The following is a 17,481-nucleotide window of genomic DNA, read 5'->3' as shown; positions in this document are numbered from 1 at the left end:
CAGAGTGTTGAATTGGGATCTGCAAACAACATTTATATAACATGTGACAAGGAGATGAGAAATTGAAATGCTAAATTCTTTCTACTTTTTGATGTTAATTTTTGTATCTAACTATTGCCCTTTGGCAAGGGAGCAAGCCATATGTGATTTTACGCCCAGGCATATTTTATTCCATTTTGCTTGACTTGCCAACTTTACTTTCTTGTCACCATTAGCATGTGCATTTTTAATGTGGTAAACTACAAGCCTTTGTATTGAATTGTCTAACAACACTGGTTTTTAAAAAAATCCACAACAATTTTTTAATATGCATTTTGAACTCTCAAGCACTCCTAAACATTAGTCAGGAAACACTGTATTTATGGGGTTCCATACCTCCAAGTTTTCCTGTATCATTTTATTAATTTACCAGAAAAACTCAAGAAATCAAAGCTCCAGGTTATATGGCTCATAAGCACATATTCATCCATACTAGACTGATTCTACTGACTTCCCTCACACAAGTCTCCCTATTGAATTCAAAAGAAAAGTGAGACCTTGGGTTCAAAATACAAAACGGAACTTTTCAAAAAAGGGATTGCAAGTTGTTTCTAGTCACATAAATATTTTCTGGAATCTGTCCAGGAAAATGCTACAGATAGAATAATCAGAAGTATATGTTGGCCTAAATATGACTCCAGTGATCTCAGACTAGGTTTACCTTTGATTACCATAAATGGAGAATTAGATCAGTAGTAAACTTTGAAAGTCAGATGGTCACAAGGTATTTTACATCAAGGTTTGACTAAATGTGGGCTGCTTATGTTTCAATTTAAGAAAGAGATCCCACATATTTAGTTCATTCACAGTCTTCTGGACATTTTTTAGATATTAGTTCTTGATAGAAAGCTTATGGTCCTGTTTAGGAATCAGTTATGGTATTTATAGCCGTTTCCAAGCCCAAGCAGAAAGCAGAACCTAGGAAGTCAATCGATTAACTCGATTAGTCTCATTAGTAACAAACACTCCAAGTGTAATTTTAGTGATCAGAATTTATAAGAGTCAAAGTAAAGCTTCAAATACCACCTTGCTTTCTTCATTCACTGTTTTTATAGCCTTCCTTGAGAAAGTGTCAGCATTGAGAACTGTAAGGGATGAGACTTTATCTTCTGAATATTTGATTTAAAATACAAACTGCTGGTGTTGAGTTTTTTTACCATTGCTTTCTTTCTGTGTTTTACAAAAGAAAGTACTACTAGCATCCGTTTGTGAAATATCTATGTGATCTCAATGATAAATCTGAACCTGAACTGGGGACTTATTAAAACTATTTAAACAAGTTTCTGCTAGTGTTAATTAAGGTTCAAACAATGCCAAATATCCCAGTCCTCCTTCAGAAGAAACTCTTAGGCAAGTTCCACTGAGTAACGTGCATCATCTTGTCTTTGGAACTGGGATTCTCAGGCTCTCTTAAGATCACTTGTGGCCCACCAATGACTCCATCGCAGAGAATTTATTTTTCATGTGTTGACTCTACCTTCTATTTATATGCCTTAGCAGGACAATCTTCCAGGGGCTTTCTGGACTACCTAAATTAATTTTTTCTCTCTCTCCAGCAAACAGCTTCATTTCCGTCTTCATGATATGATTCTTTTAAATAATTTAATCTGAGGTAAAGCTTGTAGATGGATGCCAGTACAGGATGAAAAGTTTGAAGAAGTTGTAAAGGGACCCAAATACAAAGTGGTATGGGAATAAACAGCTACAGCTAATAGATTAAAGTGTTGTTTTCTTTTTGTGCCTCAAGTGTAGCTCAGGTATTGCCAGCGTAATATATGTTTGGAAGTGAGAGATGTTCCTGAGAATTCCTATGATACAGCATGACTTAGGAGAAAAAAGCATAAAATCCAGTGCTGGGAATTTAACATTTCACACAGTCAGAGGATCATCTCTTTCCTAGGGAAAAGCTTCATACATCCAAGCACAGGGGTTTTCTAAGCACATGAACATGGCTTTTTTTTATAGATATGATGATACCCTAGTGGTTCCTATTATTGAGAATACACCAGAAGAGAAAGATCTCAAGGAGAGAATGGCACGTGCAATGGAAAAATACCCAGACTCTTGTGCTGTCTTGGTCAGACGTCATGGTGTTTATGTATGGGGAGAGACATGGGAAAAAGCCAAAACGATGTGAGTACACTTCAGGAATATGCTATCTCTTGCCTCAACATCTTCATGAACTTAATGCTGTGATATTTCCAGCCCATGGACAGTAATTCAGAAGATTAAGGCCTCACTGCATATATAGGGAGATTTTGGGAAAGGATTTATCCATGATTCCATTGCTTGATTTTCCTTTCATATCAGTGCTGGCTGATAGGGTTGCCAACATTTTCCTTTCAGACAAGTCAGCAAGTCCCTCTTCATATGAAACATGCAGGCAATCTCTGCTTTTATATGACACCTGCCAGTACTGTTTGTGCAACCCTCCCTACTCCCATTTTTGGAATTTAACTCATCTGCTGATGGAAATGCGGCAAATCAATATTAGGTAATAATGGCAAAATGGCACTTTCCATTCCACAGCATTGGAAATAAACAATAATAGAGCTGTCCAGTCAGATTGTCACATTGGTGATAAAATCTTAAGGAAGGAAAATACTAATTTTCATGAAACGTGGTAAGACTTGAGCTTTACTTACATTGCATTTTTCCCCTATTTATTTTAGGTGTGAATGTTATGACTACTTGTTTGATATCGCAGTGCAGATGAAGCAGCACGGGCTAGATCCTTCAAAACATCCAGCAGGAGAAAATGGGATCCTGTAAATGTCAACAACACTTATATTCAGGTGTGAATTTATCTGTAAGGATGATCTGTTTGGAGGGAGAGACTACAGATGACACCATCACTTCAGTCTGCTTTCCCAGTCAGGAAACTTCAGTACTGCTCATCTTCCCCCAGTCTGCTCCATTACCACTGCAGTTGTTTCTATGCCTGAAATAGTGCTCCTTTTCCACACAATGCAACAAAAAATATATGTATTAATAGCTAGATATGTCTGTTGTCTATATTTAGTACCAATGTACAGCATGGAATGTGATTTCTTTTTAAAACAAAATAAGATCAAGCATTTTCAGAAAAGCCAATGAACTAAAAAGGCCAGAGCCTAGTGAGCTGATCTGTGCAGAGATGTCTGAGCACCCACATTTGTTCTGCTTGCAGGATCAGGTTTGATTTCAGACCATCTCAGTGATATTATTTATATAATGGGTTTGTTTTAGAGGATTTGTTTTTTTTTACTTCAGCAGACTTGACTCCTTTGAGTTTCACTGATTAGTGTCACTTGTTTGCCTTATGCAGGAAATCACATTGACTTTGTTTTCTACTGTAGCAGTGATCAGTTTTGTAAGTTTTTGTAAGAAATTTTTGAAGTTAAAACCCATAGATAACCCATAGATCAGGGTGTACTTTACATAAAGGGTACCTGAAACAGTTCTCACATAAGTAATGTACAGATTTTAATGTACAGGCAAAGCACAGTGGTAGCATAACATTTCAGAGTTGGAAAATATAAGCTTAAAGGTACCAGTACTGTGATTATAAAAGAATTTCTTCACCAAAGCAGTAGTATAACACAGGATAGACTAATGACAAATGCTTGCTCAGGCAACATGAGCCCAGAACAGACAGGGACTTGGCTCCTCAGTCTTTATGCCCACCTTGGAGGAGGAAGCAGTGGGACAGGAGGTTTGCTGTCAGTGGCCTCTGCCTTAGCAGGTATTTAGGGTGCTGCCACTGCCTACAGTGATGAAAACACGCAGGCTGCCACATCTGCACAGAGCTACCTCATGGCCCATGAGAACCATTCTAACATTACTCCTCAGCCCCTGAAGTTGGATAAGTTGGGCTACTGTAGTGGCATTAATATTCCTTTGCCTATTTAGAATAGAAGTTTTAGAATATTTTTGCTTTTGCTTTGCTTTTCCTGTGCAGGTTTCTTACATGATGATGGGAGTTCCAGCTTTCACCCCACACTATTGAAGCCAGAAGGGGGTGCTGATCCTCAGCTGATTGACAAATGTCAGAAGGAACATATAACTGTTAAACGTACCCAAGAAGAAAAAGAGGGTTTAAAAAACTCCAACTGCTGAACAATCATTGCAATTTACTAGTCCTGTGGAATGCCACGGTAGGAGGAATGAAAATTCAGATGCAAAAAGACTTTGAAAATGTCGCATTTTGGTTTTGTGCCTTAAAAACTCATATTGCGACAACCTACATTTGTTGATCCTGCTCTAATGCTACATTATTTAACTTGAATTAATTCTCCATTTCTGAAAGTTATTGTAGTTTTTATTCTTTGGGAAAAAAGTGAGGAGAACCCCTTAATTAAAAGAAAATAAAGTTTAAAGCATTGTTTGGACTGTTGATTCCTTCATACCATGTTCATGTTTTGGGGTGGTTTTAATTTTTTTTAAATTAAGCCTGTGGCATATGTATTTTTAAATTTTCCTAGTTGTCATTATAATGAGAAGATTTTAGAGTATGTATTTTGTAGTTGTTATTGAGGGACTGCTCTGGGTCTTACTACTTTGAATAACAGCTTTTTATGACCTCTGCTTAGCCCCCCCAAGGTAGATTTAATCAAAATGCTCATTAAAATACAGTCTCACATAATTATGACACTTAGTGACTTCTTTCAAAATCAGGAATGGCCCACTGGTGGCATCAAGTGTAAGCCTGGAGTGACCAACTTTCTAATTGAATGTTGAGACCTCAGTCCCAAGGGTGAAGTGAGACAAGCTAAGTGCCAGCTGACCCTGTTTTCTGCTAGGGGCCATGCATTTCCACCACTTCCCCTTCCATCATCTCTGGCACTTTTTTTTGAGGTTCCATAAGGTGAATTAACTCTTCAGCCTAAGATAAAACTATTGTGGGAGCGGGGGAAAAATGTTTTAATTATTTCCTACTAAACCACTGGTAAAAACACTGACTCAAGTCCAAGGTGGGTCCAAAGAACCAGAGCCAGGGCAAGGGGAGATGGCAGATGCCAGAGATGGCAGACACCACTTCCCCCTTTTCCTGGGGATGACAATTAAAGTCAGTGGTTTGTGTACCTTAGGCATGTTTGCCCTTCCCTCTTGTGCATAGCTCAATGCCTGCAGTGTGCAACCTTTAACCCTTAGGGGGACCTTGGTTATTGTGAAATAATGATTATCACTAAGTAACTGCAGGTTGTTGGCTATATGTTTACTGATGTGTTTTTTCATTATTAGACACTTGTTTATCAGTGTCTTTGCAGTGATTCCACAGCTTCTAAGTGTATGTGGATTGCAGTAAGATCTTGTGTGAAAATGCTATTTTTGGACCAGAGAGTAACTGTGGACAGGCTGCTTCACTTAAACATAAAATATCTCTGAAGCATGTTCAAGACTTGAGAGGTGCAAGCAGAAGGGAAAGCAGACTGTAATACTGACCTGAAGGAAAAGCAGACTGTAATTCTCTTAGCTTTTCTTCCCTGTGGTTGTAGTAATAAAAATACTTATTCGTGTGACAGTCCAGTTAGTCTTGAAATCTAGTTGCCATCTATTCATTGTGGCCTTTAATTCTTTATTTAAACTGCCTGATTTTTGCAAAAAATAACTTTTTTTGTATTCTGATGTCGATGTCAAAATAGGCAATAATTGTATCATTCCATGATACTGAAGTTTCATAAGGATAAAGAACATTTTGCATTTGATGGGTTTTTTTTGTTTTGCATATAGAATGGCAAACCATAAAAGAACACTCATGAGGAAAGGTATTTTTCGCCAAATATATTCCTCTGGGGTTGTGTTAGTTACAATATTCACTTGCTCGTGCAGCTACAATTTGCCACTCTGTAGCCTTTCTAAAATCTGTAAATCATCACACTTCTACAGTAGTAGTTAAGTTCTTTCATACAGGATTCAGAGTCCCATTCAGGTGTTTGGAAATGGATTAAATGCACCCTTCTCATATCTTCTCAATTGAACCCTCATCACAGAAATTAATTCCTTCACAACTTTGGTGGCTTCATAATCCTGTGAAATGATTCTTGTTTTCTGAAGTGCTCAGAAAGCTCTTGCCGTTCAGCTCCAATTATGTAGAACAAAAATAGGAAAATGTCTTATACGATTCAAAGCTTCCTAACTCACATAATTTTTAAGTTTATCTCTTTTCCTGATGTGAATAGTAGGCTTATAAGACAGTTAGGTATTTTTCTATGTTTGCAGCAAAGACTTGATCTCCATCAAAGCTGATTATCTAGGTTTAGTATCACCAGATAGGCTTGTGGCAAAATGACATAATTCCCATTTAAACGGCTCATCCAAAAAGCTAAGTAAGTTCTAGCATTTCTCAATAAAAGTAACTTCCTAGCAAACATCCTGCTTGCTTTCCAAGAAGGAAATAAAACTGCAGAATACAGGATCTTGAAATGTTGAAGAGATAGAACTCTTAACTTACTGTAAGCAGTTATGATGCCAATATATGTTCTGTTGTGAATCCTGCAATGCATGAACAATTGGCATTGTCTTCAACTCTGAAATTAAAATTTAAAAATTAACGTTAAAAAGAGCCCACTGACTAGTAGAACATTACAAATATACCAGTAGCCTTCCTCTAAATTGTTTTGGGTTTTTTTGCCGTGCATTTTGGTAAACAGGTTTGTAACAATTTTTTTTACTATTTTACAGAAGATAGAAAATTGGAAAAAAGATCCCTTGAACATTCTACTTGGATTACTATCATACTGAGGAGTAGAAGAAAATATATAGTTTGCTATTAATCCTTCCTGATTTCAAAATAGTTTAAAAACCTCAAAAATGCTTCATTTTTCAAGCCAGTTCATATTTGTATCTAAGTTTTGTTCTAAGGGGAGGTGAACCCTTGCAGGCTTTGGTTTTGTTTTGTTTTCCTACCTGTTAGATGAAATAGAAATTGTGCCTTGCAGAGCCAAGTTCTGTCCAAGGACAGCCCTATGAGCCGAGACATACTTTTGAAACAGCACATAGAGGAGCCTGTGATTGCACTTTTCTACCAAATAATCTAAGCCTTCATGGAGCTGGACATTTTCTTAAATTTCAAGTTGGCTTAATGTTAAAGTCTTAATGTTACTCCAAAAGAATGCTGCCTGACCTGATTTTTAAAAGAGTGAATTTCTGGGTCCCTGAGTCTGCAAAAGAGCTCTCAGGCAGTTGCCCTGGTAGTGCTCAAGGTTTTGCTGCGTATAATGGATGGTAAATAAAATCTGGCTTTTGGCTGACTTGATTAGCACAAGGTTGTGTTTTTGCTAAATATTAGTGCAGGGATTTCAGCATGTACTGAGTGGATCATTGCAAAATTATTTTAGAGGTGAAACCTCTAGTGGAACCACAGCCATTGCCCATTTCTTAGGATTTTAATCTATTAAAATCAAAAGCAATTCCAAATATTAAATTTTTTAATTTTTCTATAGTCTTCAGACTTAATCTAGCATCTGCTAGTTTTTGGCTAGAGCAGTCAAAGAAAACCAATGACTGCCTAATGCTCAGTACAAAAAAATGGATTGAGTATGTTTGTCTGGATGGGCAATCATGGAAGTTCATATACTCTGAGTAGCATCGACAAACAATCTCTCTGTACTTAAAAATGTGTGTTGGGTTGTTTAACTCTTGCTGTTGGACTAGCAAGTTTCTCCCATCTATGACAGATAAAATTACAGGTTAATCTCCAGAAACCAGATCAACAAGAATTTATTTAAGTAGTTAAGCATAAATTCTTGCTCCTTAATGAGCCTCAGATTAGCTTCAATTTCTCTAATGGTAATTTCTGGTTATTACAAACAGAATATACTGGATATAGAAGGAAGAATAGGTCTTATACTTAAAGAGCTGGAAGTCTAGATTTGTGGCTGACTGAACTGTTACCATAAGGTCATGCCTTGAACAGTTCACTTTGATGGGAGTTTCAAAAGACCTTGAATGAATCAGATACTACCCTAAATCCCATTGGAAAGTTAGGGGATTAGTTTCATTAGGCTCCCCTCTTAACTCCAAGGATGTAGGTGTCTTTATTTCAATCAGGAGTAAAGAAGAAAAAAACAGAAGGAGTCACCTTGAGTGCAAACTGCCAATTTATCACTGCTGTATCCCAGTTTGATCTCAAATACCTAACTGGTATTTTTTTTTCCATACTTGAAACTTGTAGTTAAGAAAAAAGTTACGTAACTTGATTTCACCTAGAAGGAATTTACAAACTCGAGAAATCAGGAGCTGAGCTGTCCTGCTTACTTCAATGTACATTAATACTACCAAAAGTAACACAGCACAAGTTTTGTGACTCCAACCCCTCCCTTCCCAAAAGATATGAGCACTCTCTTTCCAGATGAAACATCTGTTTTATAATGTCATTTTTTAGTTCCTGTTCTCCAGACAAAGCAGGTTACCCAGACACCATTTCAGGGCAGTTCCTGGGAACACTGCAGTAAGGAATACGTGTGAATGATGACTGCACATTACCTGGGCTCAACAGGTTGCTGGGCACTTAACATGGATGATTTCATTTCTTTTGTCTTTATGCTTTGTCTAATTTCCGTGTTTTATTCGGTTTTAATCCTGCTTTTCTGTAAGATTTTCTTTCTTCTGGTCTTTTCCTTACAGTCTTTGAAACCAAATGTATACTTAGTACCATTTGCATTCTGGTTGAACTTTCAAACCCAGGAATATTTTTGTGTTAGCAAACATCTCTTTCCTGATTCATCTGCTACATCCCTGACATATCTGGGCATGTCCTGTTATTGTCTGTTTGCAAAATTTTGGTACTTAAAACAGTTAATGTGCCTTTTGTATCTCAGACACACTAGGATTTTGCAAGCAAGTGTCTGTTGATTGCAAGAGCATATGAGCAAGTATGAGACTAATTTCCTGTTAAGGAGTCGCTACATTAAAAGGATATTTGCATAATCATAGGCCAAGATAATGTAGGGAAAACCCCTGATATCATTCTGCTGCCAGGATTAAACCAAGCCCAACATGTAATTTATTTGAATGCATGAAAGCTGCTTCTTATCGTTCACTTCTATCTCGAGTCTCCAAGCACTTTAGTTGGCAGCAGCAGGCTCTAACTCCTCCTGGGTAATTCATTATCCTCAACAACTTTTAAAAGGGTTATTTTAAGTTTAACTTAACAGTCCCTGCAACTTAATTAATACAATAAAAAAATTATTCCTTTTATGACTTTTGTCACGTGTTCAAAATCAAGCTGCAGCATCTTCTTGGGTCATCATTTTATTTGATGCTCTCGCCTTCAGGTTATGATAACTTCAGAAATATTGCATGCACCACAAAAACAGGGATTCAGGACTACACCTATGAAAAATGTAGGCAAAACCAATGAGATTTCTTAATGCAGGTACTTTTTACAACTTGTATATAAATAAGGAAGTGTCCACATAGGAGTTAAGCAGAAGGGCCTCAGAAGAAAATACACTAGCAATGAAAAATCAAGGCACGTACTAGTGCTATTTCTGAACAGATTAATACGTAGGGCTGGAGGTTCTTGATTTCCATTTTAAATTCAGGTGCATGCTTGAAATTTTACTTGGAAAATCTCATAGCCAAAGTAAAGAATTTGTCACACTTGCCACCTCGTACTTCCTCCAGGTAAACAGGCTTAGAGCCTTATGGCTAGAGCGCTGTAGTGGTGCCTGAAAGGTTTGGGGTTTTTTTGTGGTGGTTTGTTTGTTTGTTTGTTTGTTTGTTTGTTTGTTTCTTTTTATTCGGCTTGGATAAGTAAGTTATTTGAACCCAGAAGTCCAATTGCCAGGAAAAAACCAAAAAGGCAAAAAAATTCCAAGGCTGCTGTCATGCTTGCTTGCCATGGTTAAAACAAATGGCGATACAAAGAGATGTGTAGGTGTAGCAAGAGGGCAGCTGCTGTTTGTGAAAAGCAACTGAGGGAGGAGAGCCCATCCAGTGGCATTTCAGGGACAGCTCAGGCTATCAAGCCTCGAGCCATAGCACAAGAGGGAAGTAACGTTTCAAGTGAGCAAAGAGCAAGAATTATGACAACAAATTAGTAAATTGTAGGAAAGGCAAGAGGAGAGAATATAATTAGGTCTCAGACACCTAAATAAAAAGCATCTAGTAGCAGTGGTAGCACCATTAGCAGATAAGCAAACAAATAGTATGATGATCACTGTCCATTTCAGTTCAAACACTAATAAAACACTTCCACTCTACTAGAAAATTGTACCATGATTTACTATAACTATGACTAAAATAGCACAGCTCTAGTAGCCTGAGTATTTAAATATTATTAATAAAAACATTGTATATTAACCTACATTAAGATGTATTGTCCTGTTTGAAACTTCTACTCCTCAGTAAGGAAGACTATTATAGATGAAAAAGAAGGTCTAGGCATTTTAAGTAGTTCATAAAGCACAGATTCCTACTAAGTTTTTGAAAGGGCAAAGCAAAACTATCCAATACTGAAAATTAGGAACTAATTCCATTCCAACCAGAAGGGACAAAGGCTGATTGAGTAGACAATAAGTGTAACCTGAGTGTAACCCTTGGTGTAACTCGAAACTCACATTGCACAAAATGAATTACCAAAGAAAACAAAATGACAATACATTGCAACCTGTTCCCATAGGGAGACAACAGACTGAAGACAGTAATCCCGGCTATATTTAATGTCTCTCCGTAAAATATAGCCTATGTTTAACTCTAACTTGATAAAGGTTCCCAAGCTGATACACTGAGAGCAAAATTGTGGCATTATGCCATATAGCAGCATTAAGCAAGACATGAGCTTTCCCTTATCATCTTCCTGTGCCTTTGGAAATCTATGCAGAAATTGATATGAAGAAATTTATCAGAAGGCTTAATCTCTGGGGGAAAAAACAAAACTGAAAAAAAATCCTGAAACTACTTTTATTATTTCCTTTATTATTAATGATAGGCCACTCACAGCTTCACTTTCCAGAAATCCTCCAAAGCTCTGCAGCATTCCAATCTGCTTTACCCATCTTTACAGGTCTCTGATTTTTTTTCCCCTCTTACCATATCCAGAATTGATCCTAACAACACAGGGGACAGTTCTACAAGGACTTCCTCATAGAAGTGCTCACACATGAGAACAGCTTCAGGATTTAAGAAGAAATACAGAATATTCATAGGTAAAAAAAATCCACCATGAGCATGAGATTCCTGGACAGAAGAATAGGGTGCAGATGAACAGGAAGGAGCATGCTTAAAATACCAGAAAATCAAAGTAATACAGCAGGGATCACTAAAATGCTATTATCCAGGAGAGGTAAAAGTCAGAATAGTTTCATAAATTGTATGAAACTATTTTTATATCTTGCCAGCTCTGCACTGAAAATGTACTTTTGGATATAACTAATTAATTAGATGGACTAATTCAATCCATAGAGAAAATTATCACCATTTTCTGCACCTTTTAAATTGACTAGAAAGACTAAAGCATTAAAAGGCTAAGATCAGGCCAGGGATAATTTCACCAGGATAAAAAAAAATGTAAGCAAGTAAAGACTTCCTTGCAGAACTCTTGTACACCCTCCTTGAGGGGCTGAGCACAGACAGTGATTTCAGGAGCAGGAGATAGAACACTTCCTCAGGATTTGCAGATGTCATTGGGAATTAGCTTATATAGCTCTTATAGCTTCTATAAGAGCCCAAACAGGCTCTTGGGATTACCTAAAACATTTAGTCAATTCAGATTCAAGAGCACAAGAGCAGTATAAACCACAACATCCTTCTCCAAACTATAGCTTCAACACTTGACTTCTTAGAGGAGCTCTAAATTCCTGTTGTGGTTTAATCCCAGACTAAGCCCCACCCAGCCACTTCCTTACTCTTCCCTGGTGAGCTGGGAAAGAGAATCAGGATGGGAAAAAAAGAAATTCCAAGCATTTAGATGAAGACAGTCCAATAGGTAAAGAAAAAGCTACAGGCACAAGCAAAGCAAACCAAGCAATGAATTCATCACTTCCCATGGGCATGTTGAGCTATGCCCAGGAAAGCAGGACTCCATCACACAGAATGGTGACTTGAGAGGAAAAATGCCATCCCTCTGAACGTGTCTCTCTCCTTCCTTCTTTCCCCAGATTTATATGCTGACCAGGACACCATATGGCATGGGATATGTCTTCAGTCATTTGGGGTCAGCTGTCCAGGCTGTGTCCCCTCCCAGCTCCTTGTGCACCCCCAGCCTCCTCGCTGCTAGGGTGGGGCAAGGAGGCCTCACTTCTATGGAACAGTGCTGAGCAATAACAAAAAACATCCCTCTATTATCAACAGTGTTTCCAGCACAAATCCAAAACACAGGCCCATACCAAAGAACCATTAGGAAATCTAACTTTATCCCAGCCAAAACCAGAACAAAGGTGTGATTTCCAAGATGGGTGCAAATCAATTCCTGTTCAGAGAAGTGATATCAGGTGTTTGACTCCTCTGTGATTTACCTAAGCTCTGTAAATGTTTTGTTCTTCCTTACACATCTTTCAAGCATTTATAGCTTGAAAGTGGTATCCAAAAAAAGAGGTAGGTTTCTGATATCTGTAATGAACTGCCTTGTAAAAATTTTGTATTCAAAGGTAGAAGAAAATTTACATTTTTAAAATGCAACCTGTATGTGAAGTAAAATAAGAAACCAGTAGCACATAACGAGAGCAACAGTAGGTCTTTAATCTTGAGCCATATCTGGGTGTTAGACTGAACAGAGCAGAATAGCAGCCTCCTCCTATTTGAGAAATCTCAATCTAGAATCCATTCCTAAAGTGGATGACTAAGCACTGTCTTTGAATATAATGTAACCAGGGATTTTTTTTTTTTTTTCCTGAGGAGAAGGAAGTACCAGTTTCATCAAGTTGCATCCAAGGCACTTATTCAAAATTATGAAAACCTGGTACCCTTTTGTAATGAGGAGGTACAACCAAGTTTCTCCCATCTCAAGACAAGAGCTAAATCTTTAGTTATTTTAAATTTGGTGGGAGTGCTCTCATTCCTTTTGGCTGAAAATGCTGTGAAATTATTCACTGGCTCAGAAAGAGATAGCAGTGAGTACCTATGAAACCTCAAGCAACCGATAGGTCACTTATATGGGACAGAGGAGTCTTGAAGTCTATTCTGTGTTTAGTTTATAGATAGGTGCTTGAATCTCTGTCCTAATTGTCTGGTTTTGTTTTTTTTACCTTGAGCTAGAGGAAGATGAGTAAGCAGAAGGAAGCTAAAGTACTGTCACCCAGCAAAGCTTTTGTCATGGGAGATGCAGGAATGAAGACCCTCCAGAAGGAATCAGAAGGAATCCCAGTGTACTCCATACTGGAGATTTTTGAATGAGTGTCATTTATCTAAAATGGAATTGTAAAAGCTTCTTTTCTGTGTCAGTTATGAAAAACATTTCATTCAGAGCCTGACCCAGATGTGCTCACACAAAGACTTATAAAGATTTTGGTTCCTGACAGGGTCCAAGTTTAATGTATGTCGTTGATTATTCAAGGTTTTTAATTATTGCACACAGTTCCAGAAGAAATTCAGACCACAAGGAAAAGAACCTATGGATTAGGTATCTCTAATACGAATACTTAACAAGCTTGAGAAAAGTCCTTGATCTTGAAATGGAGGTTTGAACAGGCACTTTAGAATAAATCTAAAGAAATGAGCAATTACAGATTCCAGGCCACCCTTTTAACAAAAACCTCTTTTGCTTTCCATGTTTCTTATAATCTTCCTTTGGTCCAATCATTCATCTCAGCAAATTTTTCATTTTTCAAATTAGTAACCTTTAATAAACACACCCCTGTAATTTGCATTGATAATCCTTTTCCCTAGAAGAGTGGGTGTTGCTGCAGGAACATGTCCAGAAGTTGCTCTCCAACCAGTTACTACGCAAAAAAACCCTGTGCCAGTAGCTATTATGACTCAATAATAGATTGAAATCTCTTGTTATGTGTTAATATGGGATAACAACTCCCTTAGAATTTCCATTAATAATGAAGCATCTTAACAAAATACAGACAGAAAAACAGCTGCTGTGAACTTCTAGTAGATACTATACCTGCAAGATCTCTGTATTACATTAGCATTCCAGACACTGAATCCCAATCTTCCAGACACCCAGAAAAAAAGATATCTGGCCCAATTCAACTGCTGACATGTGTAAAAATGAGTAAATGTACTTTCAAGATAATGCAGTAACAAAGGTAGAAGATGCCTCTGTGAATGTGGTAACATTACAGTGTTAAATGCTGGGGTTGTTCTGAATAGAAAGGGGTTAAGTTCACCTGAAATAAAAGCAGAAAAAGGCCGCTTTTATGGTATGAAAGCAAGGGAGTTTGTTTTACCCATGTAACATCATCATTTTAACTGATTTAACTGGAGTCTTCTGTTCTAAAAGAAGCGATTTAATACAGGCAAGTTTTTTTTCTTGGAATACAGACATACACTTAGGATTTGAATAAACAATCTCTTATTCATACCCTACTTTATTTTGATGGTGACCCTTATGTAGACTTGAACACGATTTTTTCTGTTAACATGCAACCATAAATGCTAAAATCCACTGATTTTAGTCTATTCATTCAAAACTTCTTTTGAGAGAATTGACACAAAATGGCCCCTTCCTTAATTTTTGGAAAGCCTAAAGATCAAATTTTCTCTCTTATCAGCCAAATATTCATTTCCAAGTTAGAAACTTCAAATCTAATTATTAGATCTATTGCATATTCCATTTCCACTCCCATTAAATTAAGCTGATTCTATATTGCTCTCAGAACTAGAAGTTGAGGTTTTGAGAGTTAATGTCACCCAGAATAAAAGGACAATAGTCCTTTTGCTTTGTAAATGAGATCGAGCATAAATTTCACCATGTAACTCAAAAAACCTGTCCTCAACCAAATCATTTGCCACATAAGAGGACAACAAAACCAAAAAGATTGTTTGATCTTCATTTATACATGTCAATAAAGTACCTCTCTTCTTCCTCCTTTTCCCCCAGTTGTGCACCTTTCCCTATTGCCCTACAGCAGTACATGTGTAAAATTAAACAAGGGTACTCTATTTTTTTCCATTTATTTTTAATAAGTTATTATAAGAGTTGTCAGTAATGTTTAGAGAGGTAGTGGGAGTAACATTTTCTTGCCGGGTTAGCTTGGGATTTTTTGTGCAAGCATTCCTCCAAAATATCATTTTGAAATGTTTAAATACCAGTCAGTTACACGATTACTGGAAAATAACAAGCAGTGAACATGTTATCTTAAGTTAAACATGCAAGTGACTGCCATTGCTGATAGAGCCACAGAATAGTTACTACTAAATAATTAATTTCAGTGGAGGTTTTTTTCCACAGCAACTATGCAATTAACTTGTGCGTATAGTGTTATTTCAAGATGGGTGTACTGTTCAACTTGCTTGAGTTATGCAATACAGGTGTTCTGTATTTGATGAAACATCCTGTAACCTGAGATCATTGCTACTGAATGGGTGGGAAGGTATCCACTCAGCAAAGTGGCCAGGGGTTAGTGCTGTTCGCTCTGGAAAAGTACAGAAGAGAAAAGAAAGTGTACACAGAGGGTGTGGTTAAAAAAAAAAAAAAAAAAAGGCTGATAGCTTTGTATCTTTGTATCAGTGGGACTCATGAACAATTTGGGTTTTCTGGATTTTCCCAAGGCTTTTGATACTGTCCCTCTCAGTATCTTTCTGGACAAGTTGTCCAGCTGTGGGATGAGTAGGTACACAGTATGCTGGGGCAAGATCTGGCTGAAGGGCATGGCCTCCAGGGTTGTAGTGAATGAGGGTTCATCTGCCTGGCAACCATCCAGCAGCAGCATTCCTTGGGGCTCAGCTCTAGGATCAGTCTTGCTCCATATTTGTATCAATGGTCTGGGTGCAAGAGTTGAATGCATCATTAGCAGGTTTGCTGACAGCACCAAACTGGGAGATGCTGTTGACTGGCTTGAAGGACAGGAGGTCTTGCAGAGGGATCTGGATAGATTGGAGCTTTAGGCTACCTTTAACGGGATGAGATTTATCAAGTACAAATGCTGGTTTCTGCACCTGGGATAGAGGAACACCGAGCACAAGTGTAAATTGGGAGAGGAGTGGCTTGAGAGCAACAGGGATCTGGGGATGCTGGTTGGCAGCAGCTCAGCAGAAATCAGCAGTGTGCCCTGACAGCCCAGAGATCAAATTCCATTCTGGGGTGCACCAAAAAGCATCCTAGATGGTCAAAAGAGGTGATCAACCCACTGCATTCAGCTTTGGTGCAGCCTCACTCTGCTCAGTGCGGGCAGTTCTGGACCCCACAATTTAAGAAGGATGTGAAAGTGCTTGAACATAGCCAGAGAAGGGCAAAAAAATCTGATGAAAGGGCTGGAAGGAATGTCCTATAGCAAGGAGGCTAAGTCTTTGGCTTTGTCTGTTGGGGAGGAAAGGAAGCTAAGCTGTGGCCCCCTTGGTCTTTACAGCTTCTTAAGGAGGGGAGGTGAGAGGCAAGTGCTGATCTGTTCTCGGGTATTGAGTGATAGGACAGGCTCAAAGCAGAGTCAGGGGAGATAAACCCTTACTCGATATTGCAAAGCATTTCTTTATTGAGAGGGTGGTCAAATACTGGAACAGGCTTTCTAAAGGGTTCATCAGTGCCCCAAATCTGTCAATGTTTTCAGAGGCATTTGGGATTTTCCCTAACAATATAGCCACTTTCCCTAATAACAGATTTTTACTTCTCGTTAGCTCTGAAAGTGGTCAGGCAGTTAGACTAGATGATCATTGCAGGTCCCTTCCAACTGAAGTATTCTCTCTTATCCTAAAGATCTCAACCCCAAAAGCATCTGGTTTCCTTTCATGGGTTAGGTCAAGACACTGACTGGACAGAGCCGTGTTTCCCTTATCTGTGAAAAGAGGATAAAATTCCTTTCTGCTATGCTTTGTAGATTGTGACCAGTATAATATGTCCTCATGGTAGAAGGTCAGTTGTGGTCAACTGAGGCAGCTTAAGTGCAGTTAATAAATAAATATAATACTGGGGGAAAGGGAAAGGAAAATGGAACAGAGAATAAAGGGAAAAAAAAAAAAAAAAAGAAGGGAAAAGGAAACCTTCTGAAAAAGTCAAATAGGATAAAACTTTAGATGCCAAGGGGACATTAAGAAACACATACATGGAGAAAACACTGGGGAAAATATGGGGTGAAGAACTTAGAACAAGAGTATCTAAAGGGCAGAAAAATTGTAGAGCTTAGAAAAACATTTACTTTATAAAAGTATTTGATAACAGAAAAAACAGTGGCTCTGTGATGAAACAATGAGCACTCTGTGGCACACCATGCATTTTCCCCACGCTGGAAAAACAAGTTTCCTTCCTCTGTAATTGGTTGCATTCCTCTGTGATAGATGGTCCATGCATCTTGGACCCTTCTTGAGAGGAGAGCTCCACAGTGCAGACTCCCAGAGAACTGAGCTGGTGAACCC

General features: G+C 38.1%; 1 protein-coding gene across 3 annotated transcripts in view; it reads left to right on the top strand.

Moving 5' to 3' along the window:
- The window catches only part of APIP (APAF1 interacting protein), a 529,312-nt gene that overhangs the window by 8,596 nt on the left and 503,235 nt on the right, over positions 1–17,481 (top strand). For 2 of the 3 annotated variants that reach the window (XM_066321028.1, XM_066321029.1), the window contains exons 6-8: positions 2,005–2,172; positions 2,712–2,834; positions 3,980–4,402. In XM_066321028.1, the coding sequence (XP_066177125.1) occupies positions 2,005–2,172; positions 2,712–2,811 (268 nt within the window). In that variant the 3' untranslated portion in view covers positions 2,812–2,834; positions 3,980–4,402. Of the gene's footprint in view, positions 1–2,004; positions 2,173–2,711; positions 2,835–3,979; positions 4,403–17,481 lie in introns of those variants that run through there. The other variant, XR_010743805.1, reaches the window with a different exon arrangement.

The sequence above is a fragment of the Sylvia atricapilla genome, chromosome 6, assembly GCF_009819655.1.
Source record: "Sylvia atricapilla isolate bSylAtr1 chromosome 6, bSylAtr1.pri, whole genome shotgun sequence".
NCBI lineage: Eukaryota > Metazoa > Chordata > Aves > Passeriformes > Sylviidae > Sylvia > Sylvia atricapilla.
Note: the sequence above shows the minus strand (reverse complement) of the source record. Positions and strands in the feature narration are given on the sequence as shown.